At 31.9% G+C, this 26,892-nt stretch overlaps 3 protein-coding genes across 3 annotated transcripts; all 3 read left to right on the top strand.

Moving 5' to 3' along the window:
- The first annotated feature begins 643 nt into the window (after positions 1-643).
- On the top strand, positions 644-2,895 carry LOC124530732. Its single transcript, XM_047104992.1, has 4 exons — positions 644-835; positions 1,182-1,481; positions 1,830-1,969; positions 2,775-2,895. The coding sequence occupies exons 1-4, from the start codon at positions 823-825 to the stop codon at positions 2,793-2,795; spliced, it is 474 nt and encodes a 157-aa protein (XP_046960948.1). The 5' UTR covers positions 644-822; the 3' UTR covers positions 2,796-2,895.
- Positions 2,896-5,408: 2,513 nt separating this feature from the next.
- LOC124530539 lies at positions 5,409-7,171 on the top strand. The gene is made up of 4 exons (XM_047104733.1): positions 5,409-5,490; positions 5,700-5,795; positions 6,036-6,446; positions 6,942-7,171. The coding sequence occupies exons 1-4, from the start codon at positions 5,409-5,411 to the stop codon at positions 7,043-7,045; spliced, it is 693 nt and encodes a 230-aa protein (XP_046960689.1). The 3' UTR covers positions 7,046-7,171.
- Positions 7,172-7,307: 136 nt separating this feature from the next.
- Positions 7,308-26,554, top strand: LOC124530500. The gene is made up of 23 exons (XM_047104685.1): positions 7,308-7,819; positions 7,892-7,999; positions 8,067-8,189; positions 8,277-8,426; positions 8,503-8,661; positions 9,216-9,344; positions 9,424-9,558; positions 10,377-10,529; positions 11,854-12,000; positions 12,976-13,110; positions 14,469-14,546; positions 18,680-18,766; positions 19,300-19,419; positions 19,896-20,018; positions 20,845-20,937; positions 21,616-21,702; positions 22,273-22,368; positions 22,689-22,760; positions 22,943-23,026; positions 23,129-23,215; positions 23,630-23,704; positions 24,793-24,870; positions 26,394-26,554. The coding sequence occupies exons 1-23, from the start codon at positions 7,606-7,608 to the stop codon at positions 26,552-26,554; spliced, it is 2,694 nt and encodes an 897-aa protein (XP_046960641.1). The 5' UTR covers positions 7,308-7,605.
- The last annotated feature ends 338 nt before the right edge of the window (positions 26,555-26,892 follow it).

The following is a 26,892-nucleotide window of genomic DNA, read 5'->3' as shown; positions in this document are numbered from 1 at the left end:
GTAAGCACTAGAAGTCTTAAACTTATTCAGCGAGTTTCCGACTCGGGAAGGTTAATACATCCTTCCTGGGGCAAGGTTATCGTTTCTACAATAGAATTCCGTATACACTTTTAGGTTTTAACTGCTTAATTTACAATCTTATGCAGAAATTATAAATAAATAAGATTTAACATTGTTTATAATTCTTATAACGTATAATTTTATCAAATAGTCCAAAAATGAATATTGATTTCCTAAAATTTTTCGTTTTGTAGTATATTTTTAAACCGATGATAAATTTATCTATGCTATTATTATAAGGATGTATTGTTTTATTTTGTATATTCGTTTAACCTTCGGAACTATTGACCCAATTCTAAATTATTATCACAGGTAAAAATCTACATTATTCCTGAATTTTGAAAGGTATAAATTGTGTGGTTGTAATATAATTTTATTTATGTAAATATTACACTATGACCTTATAGAGCAATTATTCAAAGTTCCCATAAAAGCCTACTAGAATTCATTATTTGTTTCATTACAAAACAAATTCTTGTTCTAAAATAACTAATTAGGTTATATATAAGTTACTGCAACCTTTTTGCTGTGAAAAAATTCATATTTTCTTTTTGTAATTCCAAAAACAATTGGTATTGTCAATTGCGTATCTTTAACGATACAAAAAAATATCTTCAAAATCATATTCAAAATGTGCGTTTAATTCAAATTTTTATTCCAACCGATAAAAAAAAATTACATAAATATGGAAACTGAATAGAATCACGTATCAATCAATGTCAGTCAATTGATAAATAAATAAATTGCAATAAAAATATAAAGATGGATAAGTTCGGTAAGAATTTTGTTTTTTAAATCTTTAATCTTATCCATCATATCATCACATCATAGTAAAAACTTCTAAACTTTATCAGTGTTTCTTTGCTAAATTGTTCATGTTTTATATATAAAAACCTTCCTCTTTAATCACTCTATCTATATATAGTAGTTTTAAGCATGCATAGGGATTTAGGGATAGAAAAAGCGACTTTATTTTATATTATGTAGTGATGACACCAGACAAAAAATCCAAAATCAATTCGACAGAGAATGCTCCAATATCTTTCCTAGGTTAAGTCCAGCAACGGGTGTGACATTTACAGATTATATTTTACGTTTAACATTACTATCTCATCTTTCAGACAAAGATCTAGATAACCTAAGTTTATCAGATACATCGTCCTCATCGAACCCTGATATTTTCGAACCCAATCAACCGTTAGTGTTAGAACTTCATGATATAATAAGAGACGAACCAAGAACGGAAACAGTACCCCAAGCTGGTAAAATTAAGAAGAAGAAGAGAAAGAGAAGTCAGCTAGATACTACTACGATAGATTCTACTTCTTCCAGTGTTCTCTCTGATTCACTACCTAGATTGACCGACACAGTTGAAAGGGATAAATTCTATGATGCTGACGAAAGTTATCACGAATTGGCAGGTTTGTTTAAAGTTGAAAGTTAATTTAATCTTATTATTCAATATTGAATTACTATACTTGCATGTAGATTGGCCAAGAATTTGACACAATCTTTAATAATATAATTTAAAATAGAACAGTAGATCTTTAAAAATTTCTTGGAGAGCATTTACGGACATAGCTTACGATAATTTATTTTTAAAAATATATTTTTGGCATAAAACCTAAATTAGATCTCGTTGAATGATGTATCATTATTAGCCTGACTTTGTCCACTACTGGACATAGGCCTCTCCAAGTGCACGCAACTGTGGTCTTTCTCTGGCTACTCGCATGATGTATATAATATGATTTAAATATTTATTTCAGATGGCGTCAGCACAGAGGCTGATATTGCCTTACCATTGGCACAAGTCCCTTCCAAACACAGTCAAGATCAAACATTACTCACAGAGCAATCCCAATCGCAGCATTCATCATCTCTTCAGGAATCGCTATCAACGCTTACGGTTAATTAACTTGATTTAAAATTACTTTAGAATTTGTCTGGAAGTTTTTAATGCCTAGGTTTACTCCCGTGAACCCTCAGGATAAATTATTTCCGTTTGTATCGGCTACCATTATCAATAATAATGATAGTAGTTAAAAGTATAGAATAGTACACTATAATTTCTCCTCTCCAGAGTCAAAAATAATCTATTATTATTCTATGTAAATATGTATAAGTCGGAAGACAAAAAGTTAGCCACTTGATGGTTAATAGTCACTACCGCCCAAAGATGGTGGCACTGTAAGAAATGACGAAAAAACGAACCCTATGTTATGGCCTGTGCATATTAAGTGTATTGTGCTCAGTTACCCTTCTAATGGAAACACGACTATACTAAGTTGCAGTTTGGTGTTAGAATATCTGATGAGAGCGTGGTACCCAACCACACAAGCTTTCACCTCACCATAGCAACTATAATTTTTTACCATAATAAAGTTAAAAACTTTTTTTTATTTTTAATAATCATTATTAGGCGAAACACATTAATCGGAAGTCAAAATACAATTAACTTGAATAAGCGCAATAAACGTACTTTTTCCTATTTTATAAATATATTTTTTTGTATTTCTTATGTAATTATTACTTATTGTTAATTCTTAAGAAACAACAATTATCCCGGACTTATATACGATTCACATAAGGCCTTGTCAATTCTACTACCATAATAACGCAGCTGAATAATCAATTGCTCCGTTTTTCATCTAATAATCAACATGAAATGGCCCTCAAATATAAAAATTAACTATTTTTGTTTTTTTTTTCAGAAACCTACCTTACCGCCCTGATAAAATAATGCAGATGATCGCTACAGAATTAATTTATACGAATAAGACTCCGAAGATTTCATAGTTTGACAAACTTTTAATAAATACAATTATTAAAAAGTAGACAGTGTACTTTTTATTTCATTAGATTACGCCTGCAGCTTTGAACAGTGTATTATGCGAGGAGGATGAGAAAAAGTGCTTATCTGTAAATCCAAGAACCCACATTGGTGCAGCGTGGTGGAATATGCTCCTAACCTTCTCCTCAAAGGGAGAGGAGGCCTTTGCCTAGCAGTGGGAAATTTACAGGCTGTTATTACTTTATATCATTATAGAAAACAGCCTTTGATAAAAATAAAACCAAAAACTATGTTTAAAAAAAAAAGTAAAATAACAGCCTGTAAATGTCCCACTGCTGGGCTAATGGCCTCTCCCATTAAGGAGAGGGCTTGGAACATATTCCATCATGCTGTTCCAATGCGCGTTGGTGGAATGCACATGTGGCAGAATTTCAATGAAATTAGACACATGCAGGTTTCCTCACGATGTTTTCCTTCACCGCCGAACACGAGATGAATTATAAACACAAAAACTATGTTTAATACTTCAAAAATAGTTCACACTTTTAGTTTCTTTTATTACAAATTTAATCCAATAAGCTACGAAGGAAGCTATTCAAAACATACTTGATATTGCTTTCAGAAATGTTAGCTGGAATTCAAATATTTCACATAGTACCGTTATTGCAATCCCCGGGTGTAAGCCTAAAGTGCTTGAGCATGTTTGAAACGCGAAGGTACAGGACAAGTGTAAAAGCCTTGCCGACTTTATTTGATCTCTAAAGCGAATTTGTCATACGTATCCGCGTATTCAGTGAAGACGTTTATAATATAATATTTGAGAATATTGTATTTCAAATTAAATTTGTCATTGGTTGAAAATATATCACACTTTTTTCGCATAGTTACTGGACAACCCTTTTCTTTTCCGACTTCGTTAAGAATCCTATACTGCTGTTAAAAAAGAGTAACTACTGAATTTCTTTCTGGTTCTTCTCGGTAGAATATACTTTCGAACCGGTGGTAGCTTCACTTGGTCGTTAAACGACGATTTATAAGTGCATGAAAAAGCCTAATTGAATAAATTTCATTTTGATTTAGAGTTTTTGATAAATAATATCCTCAAAATAAATATTTCTTTGATAATCAATATTTGATAAAAATAACTCTATCTAAGTCCACGAAGCAATATAGTGTCAATCTAGTACAATGTAAATTACTATCTTCATACAAAATCATAACAAAAATAAGACATCAACGTAACGTAGTAATTGTTAAAAAAAATCAGCAATATTAAAAGTTTTAGGATAATTTTTTTTTATTTAAAAGACAATATATTTGGCTCAACGATGTGTATTAGTATAAGAAATCGTTAAATTTATGCAAGTACTTTGGTAAGACAGAGAGAAAAACCGTTTTGTAGCAAACCATTTAAAACGCCAAAGATAACGGCTTCGTCGAAAATAAATTATCCAGGCAATCACTCGTTAAAATAAAGAATAGCAGCAAGCAGCTAAATAAATAGATATAGCAGAGACAACTATTAATTTTTATTCGATTTGGTAATGTTCCTAATGCACAAAATACTCTGCCAATATCTAATATGTTATTAAAAAATAAATTTAGAGACATTGACAACGTCATTATGATTAAAATTTGTTGTTATGGTCGTAATAACAGGAAAATTCATTAATTTTAATTATATTTAGGGAAGTCCCGTTAAGGCGGGACTTCCTGTGAAATCATTGGGGTATGTAAAACTGGAAATTTAATTAGAAATATAATCCCCACTTCGTACGTATATATAGAGATAAGATTTACAATAACGTATTTACAAGCGGAAACTTACGTTATATTATAAAACTATATTTTGTTATAGGATCAGTAGTTTGCTGACCAGACCAAACGATATATATTATATTTATATATGTATTTCGTACATTCTTTGCAAAACAAACAATGCTTGTTGTTGGTTCTGTACAAAATGGCTATTGAAAAGTAAATTTATTTGTTAATTTGGCTATTTTTACGCTCCGTTCCTAATTTGTAAAGTTTGGAATTGTCCTTAGAACTAATTACAGTTTAAAATGCTTTCAGTTTAGACCTTCTTTCTGAACACTTTCCAAATTAGTTTTGGCGACGCAACTTCTCTATAATCTAATTGAATGAAGCTTATGTTTACCTTTTTCTGTGTAGAAATATTATAATAATTAGTATTGTCTTGGATATTTCATTTTATTTTTATTATTGCCATATTCATGTAACTTTTTTGTTTAAATCTACCTAAAAGTGCCAAATTATGTGAGTGACATTTCCTCCAGTTAAGAAGAATACTAAAACAATTTTGTTTTAGTATCCTTACATATTCATACGTATTCTTACGTACATAAATGTTTAGGTAGTTTTTGTAAATTTTACTTTACGTTTTATAGTAAAATTCATCTCGTGCTCAGTAATGAAGGATAACATGAAACACATTATATTTCATTAATTACTTTACAAGTTAGATACGACTACTTTACAAGTAAGAAATGTAACAGAAATTTAGACTGAGTTAATATGTTTAGTTTTAGGGATGGAAAAATCTGCTAACTACAAATCTAAAAATAAAAAACCAGCGGCAAAACCAAAGTCTACCAAAAAAAGGAAAAGCGATGGTAAATCGTTCAATTAACTTTTAATTATTATTCTTAATCTTTACATTAAAACTGTAATTGAAATTTGGCAGTTTTTTTCATAAAATACTACGAAGTAATTGCTGTACTATTATTGTTGTTCAAATGAATGTTTATTGTGATAGCTTTTAAGATAATAATTAGTGGGTTTTAGTTAATTTCATTAAGTCTCAATAGATTGTTTCGAACAGGACCCACGTGTTCCATGTTCCTAGCTGAACTCAGAAGAAAACTTGCACATAAAGGTAAAGAAGAAGAGGAAGAAGAATCTCCAAAGAATATTATTCGTAAGTTTTTATAGAGTATAAGAATTTAGAACCAGGTTGCCTTTCTGGTGTTTTTGAGCATTCTTATTCACTAAAACCTTAGTCAATCACAAAATGGGGAACCATTGCTTATGACCGATTAAGAGAAAATATAAGACATAATAATGTTTCCCTTTATTTATAACTCGATATTAAATTATATTTGCCGAATTGTAGTTTCATCAATGATGTATCATTTTTCTCTTTTACATTTTGTTTTAGAAACAATTATCGAGAGTATCACAAATGCCTTACCAGTCAAATTCTCTAAAAAACCACCTTCGAAAAAAGATTCGCCTATGAAAATTGAAACGTTGCAAACATATGCTCCTGAACTATTACCAAATGATACCATAGAGGTTCCACACGCAGTTATTAGCAGTTCAAATATTCCTGTAATCAACGAAGATATACAACCAGCGCCACAACGTAAACAAGGCTTTAAAATTCCAAAAATGCCACTAGCTAGCAGTGATGTATTTAAAACAGCTGTGGACAAAAAACAAAACGTAGTGACAGAGGATGTAGCAGTGAACACGGGAGGTGAACACGACGTAGCAAGTGAAATAGCTAAACATGTAGGAACATTAAGAAAAATTTCATTAATAGCAGAAGAGTTTAATCAAAAAACCGGTAAGTATGTTTCTATAGTTAAAGTTAATCTTCGTATTCCTGTTTGCCTGACTTTTACCAGAACCTTGGAAATGTAGGAAATCTGTATTTTTTTTAGGACAAAAACTAAAAAGATAATTTAAACACATAACTTACTTTGATTTGGTTGGCTTGAATTTATCTTTTTTTTTGGGAAAGATACTATCAACCTTTAGTAATATCCATTTTTCGATTTGGTATTCTACTAATGTACTGACCTTAGTACTTGAAATATTTATAAATATATAAAAATAAATCAGGGTAGCAACATAGTCAATAACTTTAAGTGGTTTTCTAAGTTCTCTTAGCTGTGTTCGAAACTGTATCAATTAGGAGATGTTCTGAACTTCATACAAAATATTCCTTCAAACTAAATTTGGTTTCGTATTGTTAATAAAGTTTGCTAGCGCAGTCATTTGAGCCAATTTTAAATAACATTTACAATCAAATTAAAAAATACAACCTATTCTATTTTAGCAAAAAATTTAAAAGAAATTGTCGACAGCGTTCAAGAAGATTTACTAAAAAAGTTGGAAGAAATACAAGCTGAACAAAAAGCTTCTTCGTCAAAGTCTGAATAATATTTAAGAACTATACAATGAAAATGAAACAGACGAAAAAACTTGACAGACCTTCAATCATTTTTGACACTAAAAAATGATTACATATTTTTAAATTTTCTGTGATAAAAAATAAAATCATTTGAAATACGGAGAAAAAAATCGTTTTTGTCAGTTATTTTAATAAAGAACCACATCGTAAATAATTGCAAATAACAGTTTATAGTGACTATTAATAACAAAACAAGAGATCAGACTTCGTAGAGCAAAATTTACATTTTAGGTTTTTAAAGATACCACCATTATTGATTTCATTGTCATTTCATACATTAACACGAAAAGTTTTAAATAAATTATGAGAGATGTAACTAAATTATTTTCAATATTCCATGAAATTAAAAATCACATTTCATTTATTTTATTCATTATTTAGACAAAAAAAACATCAAAACTAATGATAAAAAACACCAAAAATCATGCAAAGTAATGTATCGTTCAAAGATGGACACTCTAGTGTATCAGGTAAATAACTAATTTAGAATATACAAAAGTTAAATGTTTGTATAAGTTGTATACTTATAATGTCGTTAGCAGAAGTAAGTAAAAAAGTTAAGAACACAAGACAAAATGAAGCTGCTCGTAAACTCAAACCATCTTTAATACCAATGCTCAAATCTAGTACACGAAAAGTACCGACCAAAGAAGTATCAAAGTCTTCAACGAAAGGTGTGTCTAAGAAATCACATTTTGAACATAATAATGTTCAAAGAGTTCAACGTTTAAATATAGATCACGGTTAGTAAATCATTCAAAACAAGCGTTCTCTACGCAATGAAGTTATCTACATAAAAAGTAACAATTAAACAGATACTTGTCCTGGGATTACGTCACCGTCAAAATTAGTAACAACAGCACGGCCGATTCCAACCTTACAACACATATACGGACAGGATTTAAGCAATGAAACATTTGCCGGTACGTGAAATTGATATTTAAATTTGAATATCCAAAACTTTATATAACATACATTCTTTATTTCTAGATTGGATGTTAGAAACAGTAAGTGAATATCAAGATGCTCCAGAACACTTAGCGGACTCAACGAGCGAGGAAGCACAAAAAGTCGTATCAGACTGTCGCATATCTATGAATAATGCTAACAATGGTAATATTTACTGCATCATTTATTCTTATTCAAAATTACCAGTTGCTTATATGTAGTTTTACATATTTTTTTTTCTTTTGTTTTCAGAAGTGAATAATTTAAGTGATAGTTTGTTTGTTGAACCAGAATTGTTAAACAATATGAGTAAACCTACAGGCAGTTTTAAAAGTACAAACGAAAATGTACAGGACTGGCTGTCTACAAAACTGGAATGCCCCACAAGAGACAACGAATGTGGTAATTTTATGTAACATATTCAATAATTTCTAACTTATTATTTTGATTTTCGTTAAGTAATTTATTTGTATTTTAGGATATCAATTTCTGAGCAGACCTAGTCAACACAATTTGTCTGTAAATTGTAAAAAATCGTGTGCCTCAAAAGTATTCGCTGACGACAAATTTTACGTATTTCATAATACATTGTTAGATTCGAATTTGAAGAAGAATATGTATAATCAAAGTAATTTTGGTAAACAGCGTTACACGCGCAAGGAGTACTATTTAATTATATTTTAATATTAAGTTTTAAATGAAGTGAAAATTGGTATTACCATCACTAAATATAATATGTCGATACTTCAAGCACTTAATTTTTTCCTCAATAATTGTGGGTTAAATGTGTTATTAAGTAAATTATTCCCTTGACTTAATTATTGAATCTTAAAAGTATCCGTCCATTTGGTAAATAGGCCAAGTTTAGCGTCTAGTACATTTTTGTTAGTTCAACTATATTTTTATTTTTTTTATAAATATGAGACAACGTCACATACATTACTCTGATCCCAATGTAAGTAGCCAAAGCACTTGTATTATTGGAAATCAGAGGTAACGACGGTACCATAAACACCCAAACCCAAGACAATGTATAAAACTAATGATAACCTACATCGACTCAGCCGGTAATCGAACCCAGGACCTCGGAGTGACGTACCCATGAAAACCGGTGTAAACACCGATCGACCACGGAGGTCGTCAAATTATTATATATAATAATATTGTATGTAGATAATACATTTGTTGTAGACGTTTTTCTTGGCGACAAACCAACAGTTGTTATTAACAGAGCTAAAGTAAAGTCTTTACCAATGAACAAAAAGAAAGCGGGGATTCCAAAATTGAATACAGAAATAAAACTCGTTACAAAACAAACAGGTAACGAAAAGATCGTGTAACTCAATAACACATTACATACTTATTTTATGAAATGATCAAAAATCATCTAATTTTCCAGATATTCAAATACCGTTTAAATATCAATCTTATTCGAATCCTTTGAGAAACATGGAATATAATGAAAGAAAAACTAGTTCGTACGTAGAGTGTCCGTCTGAAATACTTCAAAAAACCACAAATTTTGACGCTAACGGTATGCTTGATGTAAAATATACTTAGGAAATTAGTAAATTCAGGAAAACGCTGTGTTTTATGATTGACTTTAGACTTTTTTGAGAGCTGAGATGGCCCAGTGGTTAGAAGGCGTGCATCTTAACCGATGATTGCGGGTTCAAACCAAGGCAAGCACCAATATATATTATGTGCTTAATTTGTGTTTATAATTCATCTCGTGCTCGGCGGTGAAGGAAAACATCGTGAGGAAACCTGTATGTGTTTAATTTAATCGATTTTTAATGTTTGTTTATGTTTACCCAATAGTCAGGGGCCATCTGAAAATCATTGTGTGCATTAGCACAGCTTATACTGAAATGAACCCCTTGCTACCTACATTGTATTCTTTAAATTTAATTATTTTCTTCTGTATAATCTATGTAATGTATGTGTGTAGCAAAATAAATGGTTTAAATTCTGCCACATGTGCATTCCACCAACCCACATTGGAACAGCGTAGTGGAATATGTTCCAACCCTCTCCTTGATGGAAGAGGAGGCCTTATCTCAGCAGTGGGAAATGTATAGGCTGTTATTTTACTTAAACTTTAAGTCTCTAAGTCTTCCTATTTACTTGCGAGTTTAGCTACAAGTTAGGACTGACTTGTAGACCACTTGTAAGTAGGCTTCACTAACATGGACTCTAGCGTTATAAGAAGTGTTAACCATTTATTAAAACGCCATTACACCGCCAAATCCAACAGTAGACTATATAGTGGTGGTAGTCAAAAGTAATACACATATCGGCACAAACCCTACAAATGCATATTGTATAATTTACATATAATTCAATTTTTAGTCACGGATAGTTTTATCGACTGGTCGAGATTGCAAAAGTCACATGAGAATACTACAAATGGAAAATCTTCGAAAACATCACTTCTTACAAGTGAACGTTGGCAACTAAGTTTCTCTGATAATAAAGATGAGCAATATTCCATCAAATCCCCAGGTAGAAAATCTCATAATATATTAAGGAACATGTTTTTAATTGACATTAATTATAATGCTATTATTACATTGCTTGGGAAGCGAGTGCAAACGTTATGTTATTTTATAATAATTCTCATATTGTTTCAATTAGTTTAAAATCCAGTAGTAAAAGCTAACCAGACAAACATCTTCCATCCATCCATACTAAAAGTGGCTACCTTCCGTCCATTCACCTTCCCAACTACACAATTGTATAGTGAATGGAACGTCCTTAATATACGACAGAATTTTATACTGCAGACAATTCTATTACAGCACCGCCAAACCCCCTACAAAAAAATAAACATACGGCGAAAAGACAAGGTCTGTGTCGTACGTCCACGAGCACGTACTACCTTTAGTAAAAGGTTTTTCCATTACCTAGGGCCATCCCTTTACAATAGGATCAATAAGGATTGTCCAATACACGACTTATCCTACCATAATTGCAAGAAAAGTGCACGTACATTTCTTTCACACATGACCTATAACGAAACTGAGAAATACCTAACCAAGTATAATTAAAGGAAAAAGCATCCACACCAAGACCTAGACACACACACACACACCCACCCACACACACACACACTCACACACACACACACAAACACTTAAATAAATAACTGTAGAACATATAATATTGTTAATTTTTCTCTTTATTTTTTTATTTTTTTTGTAAATCTTTATAACGTGTATAATTTTATACTTTATAAATGTGTTTGCATGTTGTACAAAATGTTTATGAAACACCCAAAGAAGGGAAAGGGACTGTTACTCCTTAATACAGATTATTTTATAACCTAGCGAGGAGTACAGTACTACACCCAACTGATTGAAATTAGATACAATTGTACAAATCAATTATAAAACTATAAACCACTCTGTTCAATCTATTTTTAATGAATAAAGATTTATTATATTATTATTATCTTCCATTAGTTAACCATCATTCATTATAATCCTCCTGCCCTTATCCCAATTTACTGGGGTTTGGCGCAGTATGTCTTCTACTTTCATACTTCCCTATCCAACGTCACACAAGTAACATTCTTTCCAGCCATATCATCTTTCACACCATCCATGAATCGTTTTATTGGTCGTCCTCTTCATCTTTATCCATCCACATCCATGCCTTCCTCACAATTTGTTCCTCATTATTAGTACGAAATAAAAAAATAAAATAAATAGTAGAATTATAAAGGAATTATAAAGAATTACGAAGGAAAAAACCCTTATCGATTTTTGAGAGATATAATGTTCTATAATGAACCAAATTTATTTTGCGTTTTAAAATACAATTTCAGATAAGAACAGTTATCATGATTATTATCACCATTACTGCTGGAGAAAAGAAGTGGCAAAGAAGAGAAAAGCTATTCAAGACCTTTGGGACTGGAAAGGAAGATGTACGAAATGCCAGAGACACAGGATATCTCCGTATCAGAAGAAAAGTGAGCTATTTTATGTATCATCAACATATAAAAATACTCATTTCTAGTTCTTGCATTTCGTCAAACAAATATAAAAAGTTTTTTTATCATTGTTATTATCACAAGACAATGACTCAAGTATCATTATAATAATAAATATGAGACAATATCACATACATTACTCCGATCCCAATGTAATTAGTTAAAGCACTTGTGTTATGAAAAATCAGAAGTAACGGCGGTACCACAAACACCCAGACCCAAGACACATAGAAAACTAATGATAATCTACATTGACTCGGCCGGGAATCGAACCCGGGACCTCAGAGTGGCGTATCCATGAAAACCGGTGTATACACCACTCGACCACGGAGATCGTCATTATATATGGGTTTTAATTGAGTAAGCAATGGTTACTATTTGCATAGAATTAATTACTTGAATTCGTGTGTAATGTATAGTTTGTGATGTTAGGCGGACCCACAAATATCACCACCTGATGTAACGTAGCTACCACCGTCCATAGACATTGTAGTTCCTTTGAATATTGACCATTCCTTACAACGATAATGCGCCAACATTGGGAATGAAAATGTTAAGATCCTTGTGTCTGCTCTGGCTCTCTCATCCTTCAAACAAACAACAATGGTCTTCCTGTCTTGAGGAATAATACCTGAGCGAGTACCTTGTATCAAGTACATTAATAAATAGTTAGTCATTCGTAATATTTCCTGTAGACAGATGACTCATTCACACGTCTATGTTTTTTTGACTTTAAAGTAATATTAATAATGTAAGAAATTAAAAATATGCCCAAGTTTAATCCATGCTAAAAGAAGTACCACAAAATTGAGAAAAACAGCTGAAAAACGAGTCGATTGCATTTTTGTAGGATTATAAGAAATATCGTGTACTTAACTATATGCAAATTTGCATTTGCAGTAGCCGACACTAACGTCCAACTCATAATTCTAAGAAGTTTTACGATTTCTTCAGTGCCACGTTCGTTGAAAAATTTAAAAAGGCGTATGTCGATCGGCCGTATCGTTAGACGGCGTTGGAATTGCGTGTGGAAGAAAACTGCGGAAAGATGGTCTAACTGGTCCAAACCGCCGTATAAATTCAGAAAATGTAAGTTATGACTTCGTTTTTAAATTCAGCTATCTAATTCCCCGTATCGTTAATGTTGCAGAGATTAGAGCTTAGTCTAACCTCCAACCCATTGATATGAGCGCTATGTTGTAGTGCAAATAAATACTGGTCATTAAAATTTTTTTTTTCTTCTTAATTTACGTCTGGAGATTCGACAGCTATATTATATAAATACAATTTCTACAGCTCCTTGTAATGGCTCAAAATAATTTCATACATACGGCATGATTTTAAAAGAAACAAATACATATATTCATATATAACTAACTTTATAATAGTTAGTTAGTTCTATCATAAAATCAGATGGAAAAAGCCTTTGATTCAGAATTTGCAATATAAGGTGTCGCCTACAAAAAATAAATTCGTGAAAGCGAAATAAAATTTTCTTTTCAATTGGACCGTAAACGGGTGATTTCATTTACGTCTGAAGGACGAAAAATCAACAAAAACTTACTCGTACTTGATACAATGTTCGACCTTATTGAATTAAGGCTCTTTCTTAAACGTATACAAATTCCTTACACGTGTCATTATAAAAATATTAGATTACAACGCCGTTCTAGACTAGCTAACAAAAGTGTGCAGATCTTAAGATCTTAAACGCCAAATTGGACAAAGAAAAAATGTACTCACCTGGTTCTTTTGTTTTACTGTCCAACTTATTTGTAGCTCAAGTTCTAGAAGTAGATTGGGTTCACATATGCCTCATAAAGCAAGAAGTTCTTGCTTCAGAACTCTTGTATCTTCTTCCTAGTCGTTTCCTCACTATCGAGGGTCGACCCCTGTACACTTTGGCTCTCCTGTTCACTATGCTTTGACGATAATTCTGAATAGTCAGGTCGAATTCCCTTCCCAACATTTTATGCTTGGGCACATAGTTGTGCCCTAATTTGGCCTGATTAGTTTAATAGTCGCCCAAAAGAAAGGCTGCCATGAAAAAAAATTAAGGAAGACATTGTTATCCTCATGAATAGTGACGCTAAAGTGTTTGTCAATTTTCAAGTACGTTAATCTCATCTGATTAAGAAAACTTTTTGTTTTAAATACTCAACTGAGGAAGTTTGTGCTTTATTAAGTCACAGGCTAAGTAATAACATTTTACGCAGATTAAACAGCTAGTATTTAGTATATATTATTTGAGTATCTTTGCCTGTCTGTTTGTTATGCTTTGATGGCTTAACCGCTATACTCATTTTGATCATATCTAAAGCAAGGTGGTACCTTTCGTACCCCCGTCGAAAGTGTGCATTGCTGATTTAAGATATGGTTGATATTTCTCACAGCGACATTATAAATGTACTAAAAATATTTTACAATATTACTAATTTTAATTTCAGTCCGGTCGGTAAACTTAAAAAAAAATAGCAAATGGGACGACGCAGTACAAACGGCAATATTCGTCTACAACGAAACAGGTACTTTTAAACTTATTTTTTGTCCTTACAACTTAGCCAAAGTTGCGATTGAAGATACAGGTACAAAATGGACCAAGAGCCATAAATTTGCATCTCTTCTTTCTTCCGTCTCTGAAAAAGGATGATTTGTCCAGTCATTGCACATTTATGGAAACTGACAAAAAGGTCACACGATGATAAGTGGTCAATACTGCCCTATTCCTTATATCCACTATACGCCAGCAATCTTGGACACTAAGAAGTAATACGTCTTGTGTCTGTAATTCTTGTACACTCAAAACCAAAATAAACTTTATTCAAGTAGCCTGTTACAAGCACTTATGAATCGTAATTTGACTAAATATGTTATGTGAAGCTACCACCGGTTTGGAATGTAGATTCCACCGAGAAGAACTGGCAAGAAACTCCTTATTTACGCTTTTTCAACATTAAATTCAAATTAATGTTATTTAAATACAATTATATATGTATGTAATATGTCGTGCCTGGAAGTCAGCTAGTATTAGTTCCACGCTTTTTATCATCTATATCATCTATAGACTTCTAGGCGACTTTCTTTAAACCGGAACACAACAATACTAAGAGCTATTTAGTGTTGAATATGTGATAAATAGGAAATATAAATGGGCTACCACTTAACACAGCATCGGATACACTTCCAAAAAGCGGAAAGCAAATTTCGTCATGACATTTTTTTACATGCCATTTGACTATCTAAGAGCCCCCTTAAAAGGATACTTTGTGACTCGACAATTTTACGAGAAATTGTCATTTTCACGCACTGCTTGTTCCTGCGTATATCTGTGACAACGATACTATATCAATATACACCGCCTTGCGTCTATTGGATTTCATGATGACTCGATTTCAGCTATTTAGAAGTTTATCCCTACCACCAAGTCGAATCCTTAAAAATATTTGCAAATTCAAGTCTTTTTAAATTATTTTATGCAATAAACCTCTATGCTTTTATTGATTGTAAAATTAAATACTAGCACCGGTATGGAAAAATCTTACCCCGACCCGAAAAGAACCGGCGAAAGAAAATTAGCGGGATTTTTTGTCTATTTGTGATCATTCACATTCTTGCTATATATTCTTACTAAATCATTATTAATTTTCCTTTCATACATAAAGTCGCAACCAACTGATTAAATTAGCCTTCTAGATAACTTCTTTTTAGTAAATGCATATACAATGGGCATATACTAAAATACATCCATTTTTGTCTGTTTATCAGTTTGTTCCGGCTAATCTCAGGAACGGTAGGACCAATTTTGACGGTACTTTAACTGGCAGGAAGCTAATGTTATAAGGAGTACCTTAGGCAATACAATAACTTTGTTAAATTCAAAAACGCAAATGTCCCGGGCACAGTTAGTATTGTATAAATCTGAAAAATAACTTACACAATTAATTGCGTTATTAACTCACTTTCTGGTACTTTTTCTTTTTCATGTCTGGCACTCAGTAGAAGATAAATAATGTCATTTGTAAGCAATACGAGCGTCCTAACAGAATTGGACCTTTTAAAATTACATGAAAACTTCGTAGGCCGTCTAATGGTTTCTATACGTCACAAGACTTAATAAAATTGTAAGAAAGTATACTTATAAAATCGTTTGTACTCGCTGACTGTTAACGCACAGTCATAATTACTGAGTCTGGAAAGCTGAAATTTGTTACGAAGTTTATTTTATAATGTGAACATACCCTACGAAAGGATTTAAAGAAATTTCAAGTTTAAGGGAGTCTACCTAATTAATTTAGAGGGGTATCTTCGTATGAATTTTCGCTAGCTAGCTAGCTACTTATATAATTATCTTGTATATTAAGAATTAAATTTCATCAGTGAACATAAGAAGCCGTGAATAAACACTACACATAATATAGGGCACGGAGATAGTTCACTTGTTTACAGAACCCGTTATTAATACGCACCCGATAAGCTTTCTCAGTAACGAAAGAAAATATATAAAGACTGAACAGATAGATTTTTCTCTATAGATTTGTAAAAGTAAAGGTGTACCTTTCTTTATACAGGCTGTAGCCTGTGAATGCCTTACTGCTGGCTTCGGCCTCCTCTATCTTTCAAGATAAAGTCTTGGGCTTATATCAGTAGGTTGCTCCGATCTAGTTGGGTGCATACACGTATAGAAATTTATTCTGAAAATAGACACAATATTTTACTGCACCGTCAAGCCAGATGAATTATAAACACAAATTATAAATACCCGCAATCATCGGTTAAGATTCACAAGTTCTAACCACTTGGCCATATTGGCTCTCGCGGATTGATAAATACATATATGGGACAACATCACATATATTACTCTGATCCCAATGTAAGTAGCTAAGGCACATATTATGGAAAATCAGAAGTATCGACGGTACCACAAACACCCAGACCCAAGACAACAAAAATAATGATAATATACATTGATTCGGCCGGGACTCGAACCCGGGGCCTCGGGGTGGAGTACTCATGAAAACCGATGTACACACCACTCGACCACGGAGGTCGTATTGATAATATTCTTAAGTTTTACTAATACTTTTTTTTAGGATTGACTACAACCATCAGTTTTGCCTAAAAAAATATTATTATATACTGATGTAAACAGTTCTTAAGTTAAGTCTCGTAATACTAGGACTAAGTACACTTCAGATTCTGGATTCGAACCGTACTTTGAAATGAGAATCAACAGGTCCAGCTGTAAAAGAAAAATGCGTTTTTCTATCAAAACATATATTTGCAACACGTTATTTTATATTATTTTATAAGTTACGATCATATGTGGGTATGATAGACGGACCTGTGCCTCAGAAGGCATATAACATCGACTCTTATTATTTTGTCTTTTTCACCCTATTAGATGATGAGAGGGAGGGACAGAGGGGGCATCTTTGTAGTGACTGTAAAATATATCTTGAGATTGACAGCCGCGGTAGGTACACAACCTTGCGGAGTGTTTTTATATCAAGTACTATAGATATATCCAGAGTCTGGAACAGGGAAAAATCTAGTCATAATATACGAAAACATACATAAGCATATAAAATCTTTTAGATTTCCATTAAATCGGAAAACGTCAAGGCCGAGAATTAATTTGTGTTATTAATAAGAATATTAAACAGAAACATGAATAATAAATTTGTTGTTTCAAGTTTAAGATTGTTAATCGTGATATTAAATATGAAATGGAATTATTTCACGTCCATGAACATTAAAGGGTAATAAAGGGTTATTTAATTAAATCTTAAGCATTAACCCCAAATAAATATTTTCGCTTGATTTAACATCGCTTAGAAACACTAGCAAGTTGTTCTATATCTGTGATTGTATATTTTTAATCTTTGTTTTTAATTACCGCTACAAAATGAGATGAGATATTTTATTTTTTAAATGGCAACTTTTTAAATATGATATCTGCAAAATGTATTAAATTGTTTGTTATGCCTTTTAAAGCGTCTTTTGTTAGCATTAAATTATTCTAGGGATGTATTAGATTGAAATTTGTTTTTATAAGCTTTGATTAAAAGACTATTTAAAACTGTTTTTATTGTATCGTTTTTTGCGTGGTTATATGTTGCCTAGTATATACATATAGAGAATTAATGATAAAACACATATACTATAAAAAAACGTGGAATTAATACTTGTTGACATATATATAAGTAATTAATTAACATGACTGTTTTTTACGTGTTGAAAAGGAGTAACTACTGAGTTTCTTGCCTTTTCTTCTTGGTAGAATCTACTGCCCGAACAGGTGGTAGCTTCACTTAATATAAAAAATTTTGTTAAATGACGATTCAAAAGTGCTTGTAAAAGCCTACTTGAATAAAGTATACTTTGATTTTGATTTTGACTAGTTTTGTTTATCTATGTAAAGTTTTACATTAAAAAATCTATTTTAAACATAAATAATAGCATATTTATAAACTGTAATTTATCCTCCTAATATTGAAATATTACTTTAATTTGATAACATTCTTTTAACATACCTATTGTCCTTCTACAAGAGTTGTTATATTTGTACAATTTGATATAGACTCGTCTATGCCATACACGAAAATCTTATGGAATTTGTGGGTCAATGAAGTGTTGAATTGGTCATTTTTTCATCCAGGTTCTTCAGTGAGATCAACGTCATTTGACAAATCGTATTTGAGGCACGCAAACGTAGGTCCGTCGATGTTCAGATTCCAACAACCTTGTAAGTGTCAACTGCTAAAAGCATTCGATTTACGGATTACCCCCGAACAACGTTATAACTTGAATGTATTGCCAGACTTAAATCCATATTAGTGCTATAAAAGCTAGTCATACTCGTATATTCAGTTGTGTTCCCACGGAGACAGGTGTAGATGAATTTTCATATTCCTACCGAATGAGTTCCGTGCAAATGAAATTCGAAGTAGATTTGTATAGTTAGTGACTTAAAATTATAATTATATTAGAAAAAATAAATTAAATCTTAATATTATATTTGAGTCTTTTTAATTACGTCGGGTTGCGTGTTCAATACCAAGGGTGGATATAGATTTGTATGGGTACCTAATAATTTGTCTTCTTAATCCGAAGTTTAAATTACTGATGATCGAAAGTGAGCGAAAAACCACTGTATCATAGCCTATAACGGCGATTTATTAGTCATGGTAATACCTCGAATGTTGCCACTCCGATTATTAATAATTAATTTATTAAAAAAAACTTTAAATTTACAATTTCCATATTTTTTGTTTACAGCTAAGTTTGCTGGATATGCCCCAAGCCAATCCAAAGCGACATCATACAAGTCCATGCGAAGTTATTGCTATTCTTTTGATACCAAATCGAATGAGTGCACTTTCCCTTATAGAATACCAGGTGATGAAATCAAAGGAGGTTTTATTAAAATATATTTTTATATATGTATAATATTTCAGTTATTTTCCTCTATATATCTAAGATGTATTAAGAAATGGAATGGAATTCGATTATAGGAATGTCGATGAATATTTAATTTTAATAAGAGTATATTTTTATGTATTACAAATTGTTTATTATTCATATTTTAGTGTATAATTCTATTTCTATAGTATACATAATATATATTACAATTGTTCCGGTGAAGTATATGTGTTACGTTATAGGTTTATTTCGATAGGCATAGTTACGATTTTTATACGTATTATTACGGTTTTGTAAGCCTTCTTTTACAAAGAAGGTAACCAATAAAACACTATTGCCAATTTATAAAAATATTAATAATAAGCTACTTAATTAAATACCATGTAGGTATACTTTGGATATAAAAGATAAATAATAATTAAAGTTAATGAAGTGAAGATTACCCGTTACAGATAAATTTAAAAATGTTGAAAGTAAGAACTTGAGTGCTATTGTCGAACCAAGCTTAATAAAGTCAGTCGATGAAGAACCAAAGGATGCGTATACGCAGATGTTAATCACTTGTAACAATGCAGGTGAATACATTAAAAATATATAATTAAAAAAAAAAAAAAAAAAAAAAAAAAAAACAGATAAAAAACAAAATAGATGGTATCGCATTAATATACCTGTATGGTTAGAATTTCTCAGTAAGTATGTAATAAATGGTATACTACTTAACATAAAACTACTGATGATGTCGACCTATTTTATTTATTTTTTTTTATTTAATGGTATAGGTTGGCGGACGAGCATAAGGGCCACCTGATGGTTAGTGGTCTCCATCACCCATAGACAATGAAGCTGTAAGAAATATGAACTATTCCTTACATCGACAGTGTGCCACCAACCTTGGGAACTAAGATGTTATGTCCCTTGTGCCTGTAGTTACACTGGCTCACTCACCCTTCAAACCGGAACACAACAATACTGAGTACTGTTTTGGCGGTAGAATAACTGATGGGTACCTACCCAGACGGGCTTGCACAAAGCCCTACCACCAAGTAAACCTCACCGATTTCGGCCTTTACATGAGGAAGAATAGCCGACCACTAATATCCTGTACTAGACGTGTGTGAGTAAGCAGAGGTGATCTCTCTATTCACGCACTCTCAAAATCCCGACCAGAAAAGTTCACGCACAGGAAAAAGTCAAGAAGAGACCAAGAGACAGTCAAACTCCCAACAATAATACAAAAAGCACTAAGATTCAGTTTCTATAGATCCAGAAGAAAATCTGTGTGAAAAATTTAGCCACCAATGTCGAAATGCATTAAGCACCTCCACCTGATAGAACAAATCTTATCTATTCGAAAAATAATTATAAATGTCGTTTTTGAATTGGTTCATTTTTACCTTACAGAGACTAATGTCAAGCTGACTTCAGATATGGTTAGAGATCTTTTTAAGGTGGAGACATGTGATGACTTCGTCAGTTCGTCTGGTGTTGACGAAGGTATGGTTATTATTGTCATAACAAATAACTACAAAAACCAATATAATATATTATTTTCAGTCAGTTAGAAGTCACAATTATTTACGACGTTCTCACCAGTGATTGTGAGTTCGTGAGTTCCATTATAAGCCGAAATCTCGAAGTTCTGACCTTTGGTTTTGAGCTTCCTATTAACACAAAACAAATTAACGATTCTTATTTTAAATAATAGATATGAAGTTTCTTAATATTAATAATATCCTGTGATTATTGTAAAATATTGCTTGACAATTTTAGAAACCATTTCATGTGTAACAATTCATTTTTTTTCATCATTTAATCTTAATATGGTCTTAAAATTTCGCGATTATTACACATTGAAATAAAACTAGTTAATAACGGATTTGAATCGCGTATATTCATTATTTTTTTTTTTTAAATCCCGACGTTTCGAGCACTTTACAGCGTTCTGACCGTGACCACGAATCTTGTTTTTCTGTAAATGACACGACTTGCCTTCCATGTAGGTACAATAAATGACAGTACCTCTAGAAACATTTATAAAAGTGCCAACAATGACTGTAAATAACTTAACCACCGGATGAATAATGCGTGACCTCATGGTGCACAAACGAAAACAAGCGTTATTTATTTATACATATTCGTTATAAGGAAAACTAATATATGGTTCGCTTACAGGAATACAAACATTGATATCAAGTAAATCACAGCGATCCATTAAGACAATGACTTCTATGAATGATCTTCAAAGATTTCTACATAAAGGTAATAAAATTACAAGAAAAAAACAACATAAAACTTTATTCAAAAACATTCTAGGAATTACGAAACACGTCACATTTTTTATTTATTTAATTTTATTGTAAACTGCCAGTCGTTCATCTTGTCGCCAAATGATGAAACCTTTTTTAATTAAATTTAATATTAGTTACTTTAGTTCAGTAACAATTGGAGTTTATTGATATCAATTTCCTTCAATTTTGTTTACATTTTTCATTTTTTTTTATCATACACTGTTAAATAGTTTTACTAGTTTTATAACCGGCCAGTAACTTTTTCCGATCTCGAATGTTAAATTTTTAATCGCAACAATTCACTGAATTTCGATCAAGATTCCTCTTTATTTTTCTGCACATATATGACTGGAATTCTTCAAAATGAGTCCATAACTAATTTACTATCGCTGAATGAAGACATTTAAACATAGACAATTTTCTACTTTTTCTGATTGTTTTATTCCTTATAATAACATTTAATAAGATGCCTCAACTATATCAAAAATCAGACAATTATTTCGTGAAATTTATTTTAAGTATCTACTGTTCATGTTATCAGAGATTCAGGCGTCTCCAGTTCCATCTATCAGAAAAGTATCCACGTTTTTTGGAGACGACGAACAACTAGAAGATGCCAAGTCGAGTGTCGTCACTGGTAAGATTTAAATGAATACATTAAAATGGTACTTTAGCTTAGGTTTTTACTTCATAGCACAGACGCAGATTTTTTTTTACGATATATGTTGGCGGACGAGCAAATGGGCTACCGGTCGATAAGTGGTCACCCTGGAAATGTTAACCTATCCTTACATCGTCAAAACACTACCAACCCTATGAGCAAAGCCGTCCCTTAACTAACCTGTACTTACATTGTCATACCCATCAAACCGGAATACAATAAAATTTAGTATTGTATACGGTTTGGCGGTAAAATATAATCTCTATGAAGAATAATATGTGCTTTTTATGTTTTAGATACAAGTTTACCTTATAGAAGATTGAACAATAAGATATTGACGGCCAAAGGAACTATTTTGACTTGCACAGGTAATTAATTTTATCTATAAATATATTTGTCTGTATATTACGACTTTGAATTAATTTTGGTTTTTTATACCCCACACGTCCACGAACTTCTAAAACGCGAGCGAAGCCGCTGGCGATAACCAGTATTTAAAAAAATATTTTTATTTTTATTTCGAATATCAACAATTTTTTTTTCTTTTTAGGTACAAAGATCACATCCGTTTCATCCGTTCATATTCAAACTGCGTCAGTCATATCCAGAACCCCCAAAATTACAATGAGTACAGGTAAGAAAACTATTAGTGTTCTTATTTTAAATACAATTTTTTTTATACTTATATTTTTTACTTATTGTTTTTTTTTTTAATAATGTTTTGATCTTTTTTCAGCTGTATCAACTCATTTGAGTACAGAAAACAGAGATTGCTGGACGGCTCCATCTTTCCATTTGAGTAATGTAGAAGATGTCTCGATGGGTATTTATTAAAACTTATATTATCTGTGTCATTTTATATTCATTTCTTTTTAAAGTAAAGTTTAAAAAAAGATACCTACGATAATTCTAAATTTACTTGCATATAATACACAAACAGCGAATTGACTTACCAATTTTGTGATACTATAAATAATTATTTCTTTTACTGATTATTTTAATATTTTAATCTTTTTTCCTAGTTTGAAATATACTAAGTTTGTGCTCTGCCGTGCCCAGAAAAGCACGTAAAGTCTTTAGTCCGAATTATTTCCGTTCTGAGAATTATAGCACAGGAATAGATAGTGCACCTATATTTGCGCAACGACGCACCTATATACCCTGGATAGTTGGCTGGAATGCTTTAACATCGGCTTCTGTGGTAGAATACTTAATTTTGCTTTTTTTGCATTATCAGGCACGGATGATCCTGAAGTTAACAGAAGTGAAAAATCAACTTCATACGCCCAATTTACAGATTATATAAATGCCGGTAATTATTTTTTTAATGTAACTTTAAAATCGTGCCAGTATCTTCAACAAAAGCAAATAGTAATACTTTTTTATTTTGTTATTATTAACGGGTAAAAGGGCCACTGTAAGGCAATCAGGGTAAAGTGTCACTACCAAGATAGACATTATTGCTTTGAGAAATATTAACTATTATTAATATTCCTTCCATGCCCAATTCTCCATTGACTTTGAGAGTACAGATATAAGGCCCCTTGTTCCCTAGTTACACTGACTCACTCAAAACTTAAGCTGGAATACTATAACAGGTACTAAGTGTTGCTGTTTGCCAGAATTTCTGATAACTAGATTCTACCTTCCCAAATGGGCATGCTCACAGCAAATTTTATAAGCAAGATTGTTCAGAGCAAACTTAGTTGGCACGGTAGGATTTGAAGCAAGGGACTTTAATTGATGTTTCTTAGGATTTATTAATAGGATACTTGCATGTGGTTACCATGTAGGATGGTAAAAAATAGTTTCCTTTTCGTTAAGGGGAGCGAAGACATTCAGCAGTAGGTATTTATATATATTCAAAGTCAAAGTCAAAAACCTTTATTCAAAATGGAAGTGTTTATACTTTCTTATTGATTGTCGAAAATCTACCACCGGTTCGGAATATAATACCTCAGACCTGAGAAGAACCGGCGAAAGAAACGCAGCGGGATCATTTTTTTTATAATGTCAATTTACAGTATACAATAATAAACATATTTTGTTATTTGAAACAGCCTAGAGGCGATCATCTCATTCCCAAGGTGTGCAGTCAACTAGAAAGTCTTTAGTGCTGTAATATCATTTAGCACAAAAACGCTCTTTAACAACTCTTTTGAATGTTATAATTGAGTATTGTTTTCTGGGATCCTGTTGTAAAAACGTATACATTGCCCCAAAAAAGAGTTACTAAACTTGTGTAATCGGGTACTAGGCGTAACAAGTTTATTCTTGTTCCTAGTATTAATGGCATGTACGTCACAATTTTTGGGAAAATCATTTGTGTTTTGTCATTATTTTAATTTCTTTAAATTTACATCTTAACGAATCTTTATTAAAGCGCTACTGTAATTCCAGGTATATCTACATCGAATCTAGTGCAACGAATCTCCTTCAACGATGGACCTCATTATACGCAAGACAATTTTGAAGCAGGTAAGGAAAAATTGCTAGCAAATGAAATTTTCGTCATCTTCATCTTTCTAGTAAAAATATGCTTATTATTGAAATTGATTAATATTGAGATAAATCTAATAAAAAAAAGTGTACGCCCCTCTAAATAAATTTTATATTTATATTTATTTATTTATTGCAAAAGTTACTTACACATAGGCTACCATGTATAATGATTTTATATAATTTGATTGTAATATAACGATACATATAAAGAATCATTGCGAAGCCGGGGCGTGTCGCTAGTATAAATAAGAAAGCAACGTTTAAATATGTTTACAATATAACAGACATGTGAGGAATCCCTTTAATTCCACACAGGTAGCTTTTTCAGATTACAATGTCCACGAAATATATCCCTTCGTACATTTTGTTTATAAGAAAAAAAACAAAAAAAAGGAACATTTTTTAATTAACTAACAAATCTATCTCCGTCTGAAATGAATTAAATCTCTCGGATTTATTTTAACTTGTATCTTAATCGTATCAGCTATCTAACGTAGAGAGGATAAATTTGTCTTGTCCGACTAAATAACTTTATTTTCTTTTACTTACGTAGCCGAGTAACAAGATAATATATTTAATGGTTGAATTTATTTCCTATATAAATATGGTTTTATCTTGTTTCGAATTTAGTGTGAGCGTTTTAATTGTACGGACAATTTTTATATTAACAGAATTGAATTGGTCTTAGTCTGTTATTTGTCAGATTTTGTATGTAAGCTTAAATCTTTAAAATTACACAACGAATTTTGATGCGGTTTTCTTCAATAGGTAGAGCAATTCAAGAGGAAACATTACATCACATACGTAAAATACATGCACAATATAGAAAAGAAATACTAATAGTTTTAAAGTACTCTTTTTAACGGATAACTAACAATCGTTTACAATGATTTGATAGATAATTACAAACAAAAAAAACTAACAGCCTGTGAATTACCCACTGCTGGGCTCAGGCCTCCTCTCCCAATAAGGAGATGATTTGGAACATATTCCACCACGCTGTTCCAATGCGGATTAGTGGAATGCACATGTGATAGAATGTCAATGAAATTTGACAGATGCAGGTTTCCTCACGATGTTTTCCTTCACCGCCGAGCACGAGATGAATTATAAACACAAATTAAGCACATATATATATATATAGTGGTGCTCTCCACGCGTTATAACCACTGGGCCATCTCAGCTCTAGATAATTACAACGCTGTATATTATTGTGATGATTATCTAAAGGTACATATATGTAGAAACCAAACATTAGAAACTACATGAAGTAGCTCGGTATTACCTCCATACCAAGCTTAGGAAGAGATGAAACATTGCTCTGTATGAGCTCATAAATACCATACCAGCGATGGGCTATCAGCTGATACTGGCACCGGTTCATATGTAGATATACTCTAAGAGACAGATGCGGGAACCTTGTCGTACGCCTTCACCTTACTACTGAAAAAAATATAACTCAATAAATAGTGTATCCTTATTTTATGTTTATTCATCAGAAGCCTATCCAGAGTGTTCTTCGATATGTGTCAATACGGATGTAGAAACAAAACCAATGTCAATAGAAACGGGAAGTTCTCTTGAATTCACAAATGGAACAAGCAAAATCGACCGTTATTCTCAATATAGTGAGAGGAGCTCGAATAGAAGTAACCGTTAGTGTTTTTTTATTTTTTTATTTGATTTGAAGTAAAACTCCTTGGTGAAAATTAAATGCATAATTTCAGGGTCGTACTTGTTTCCTTGGTTATATTATATGCCAGTCTTAGTACATTCAGAACCGTTTAAAAAGTGAAGTGAAGATCAGAAATTCTTGTTCAAAATTTTTATGAACAAAGTATAATTTTATTTCTTTACGACCTGCTTGCTATTCTGAGTCGTACAAAGATATCTATCTATCTTATCTTTGAAGATAGATAGATATCTTTGTATATTTATGAATCAATTTATATTTCACTTATATAAGTAATTTTTCGAAGTCAAGACTATGAATTGGAA

This window comes from Vanessa cardui, chromosome 6 (assembly GCF_905220365.1).
Source record: "Vanessa cardui chromosome 6, ilVanCard2.1, whole genome shotgun sequence".
In the NCBI taxonomy this organism is placed as follows: domain Eukaryota; kingdom Metazoa; phylum Arthropoda; class Insecta; order Lepidoptera; family Nymphalidae; genus Vanessa; species Vanessa cardui.
The sequence above is the reverse complement of the archived record's forward strand: the minus strand, read 5'-3'. Positions and strand labels throughout refer to the sequence as shown.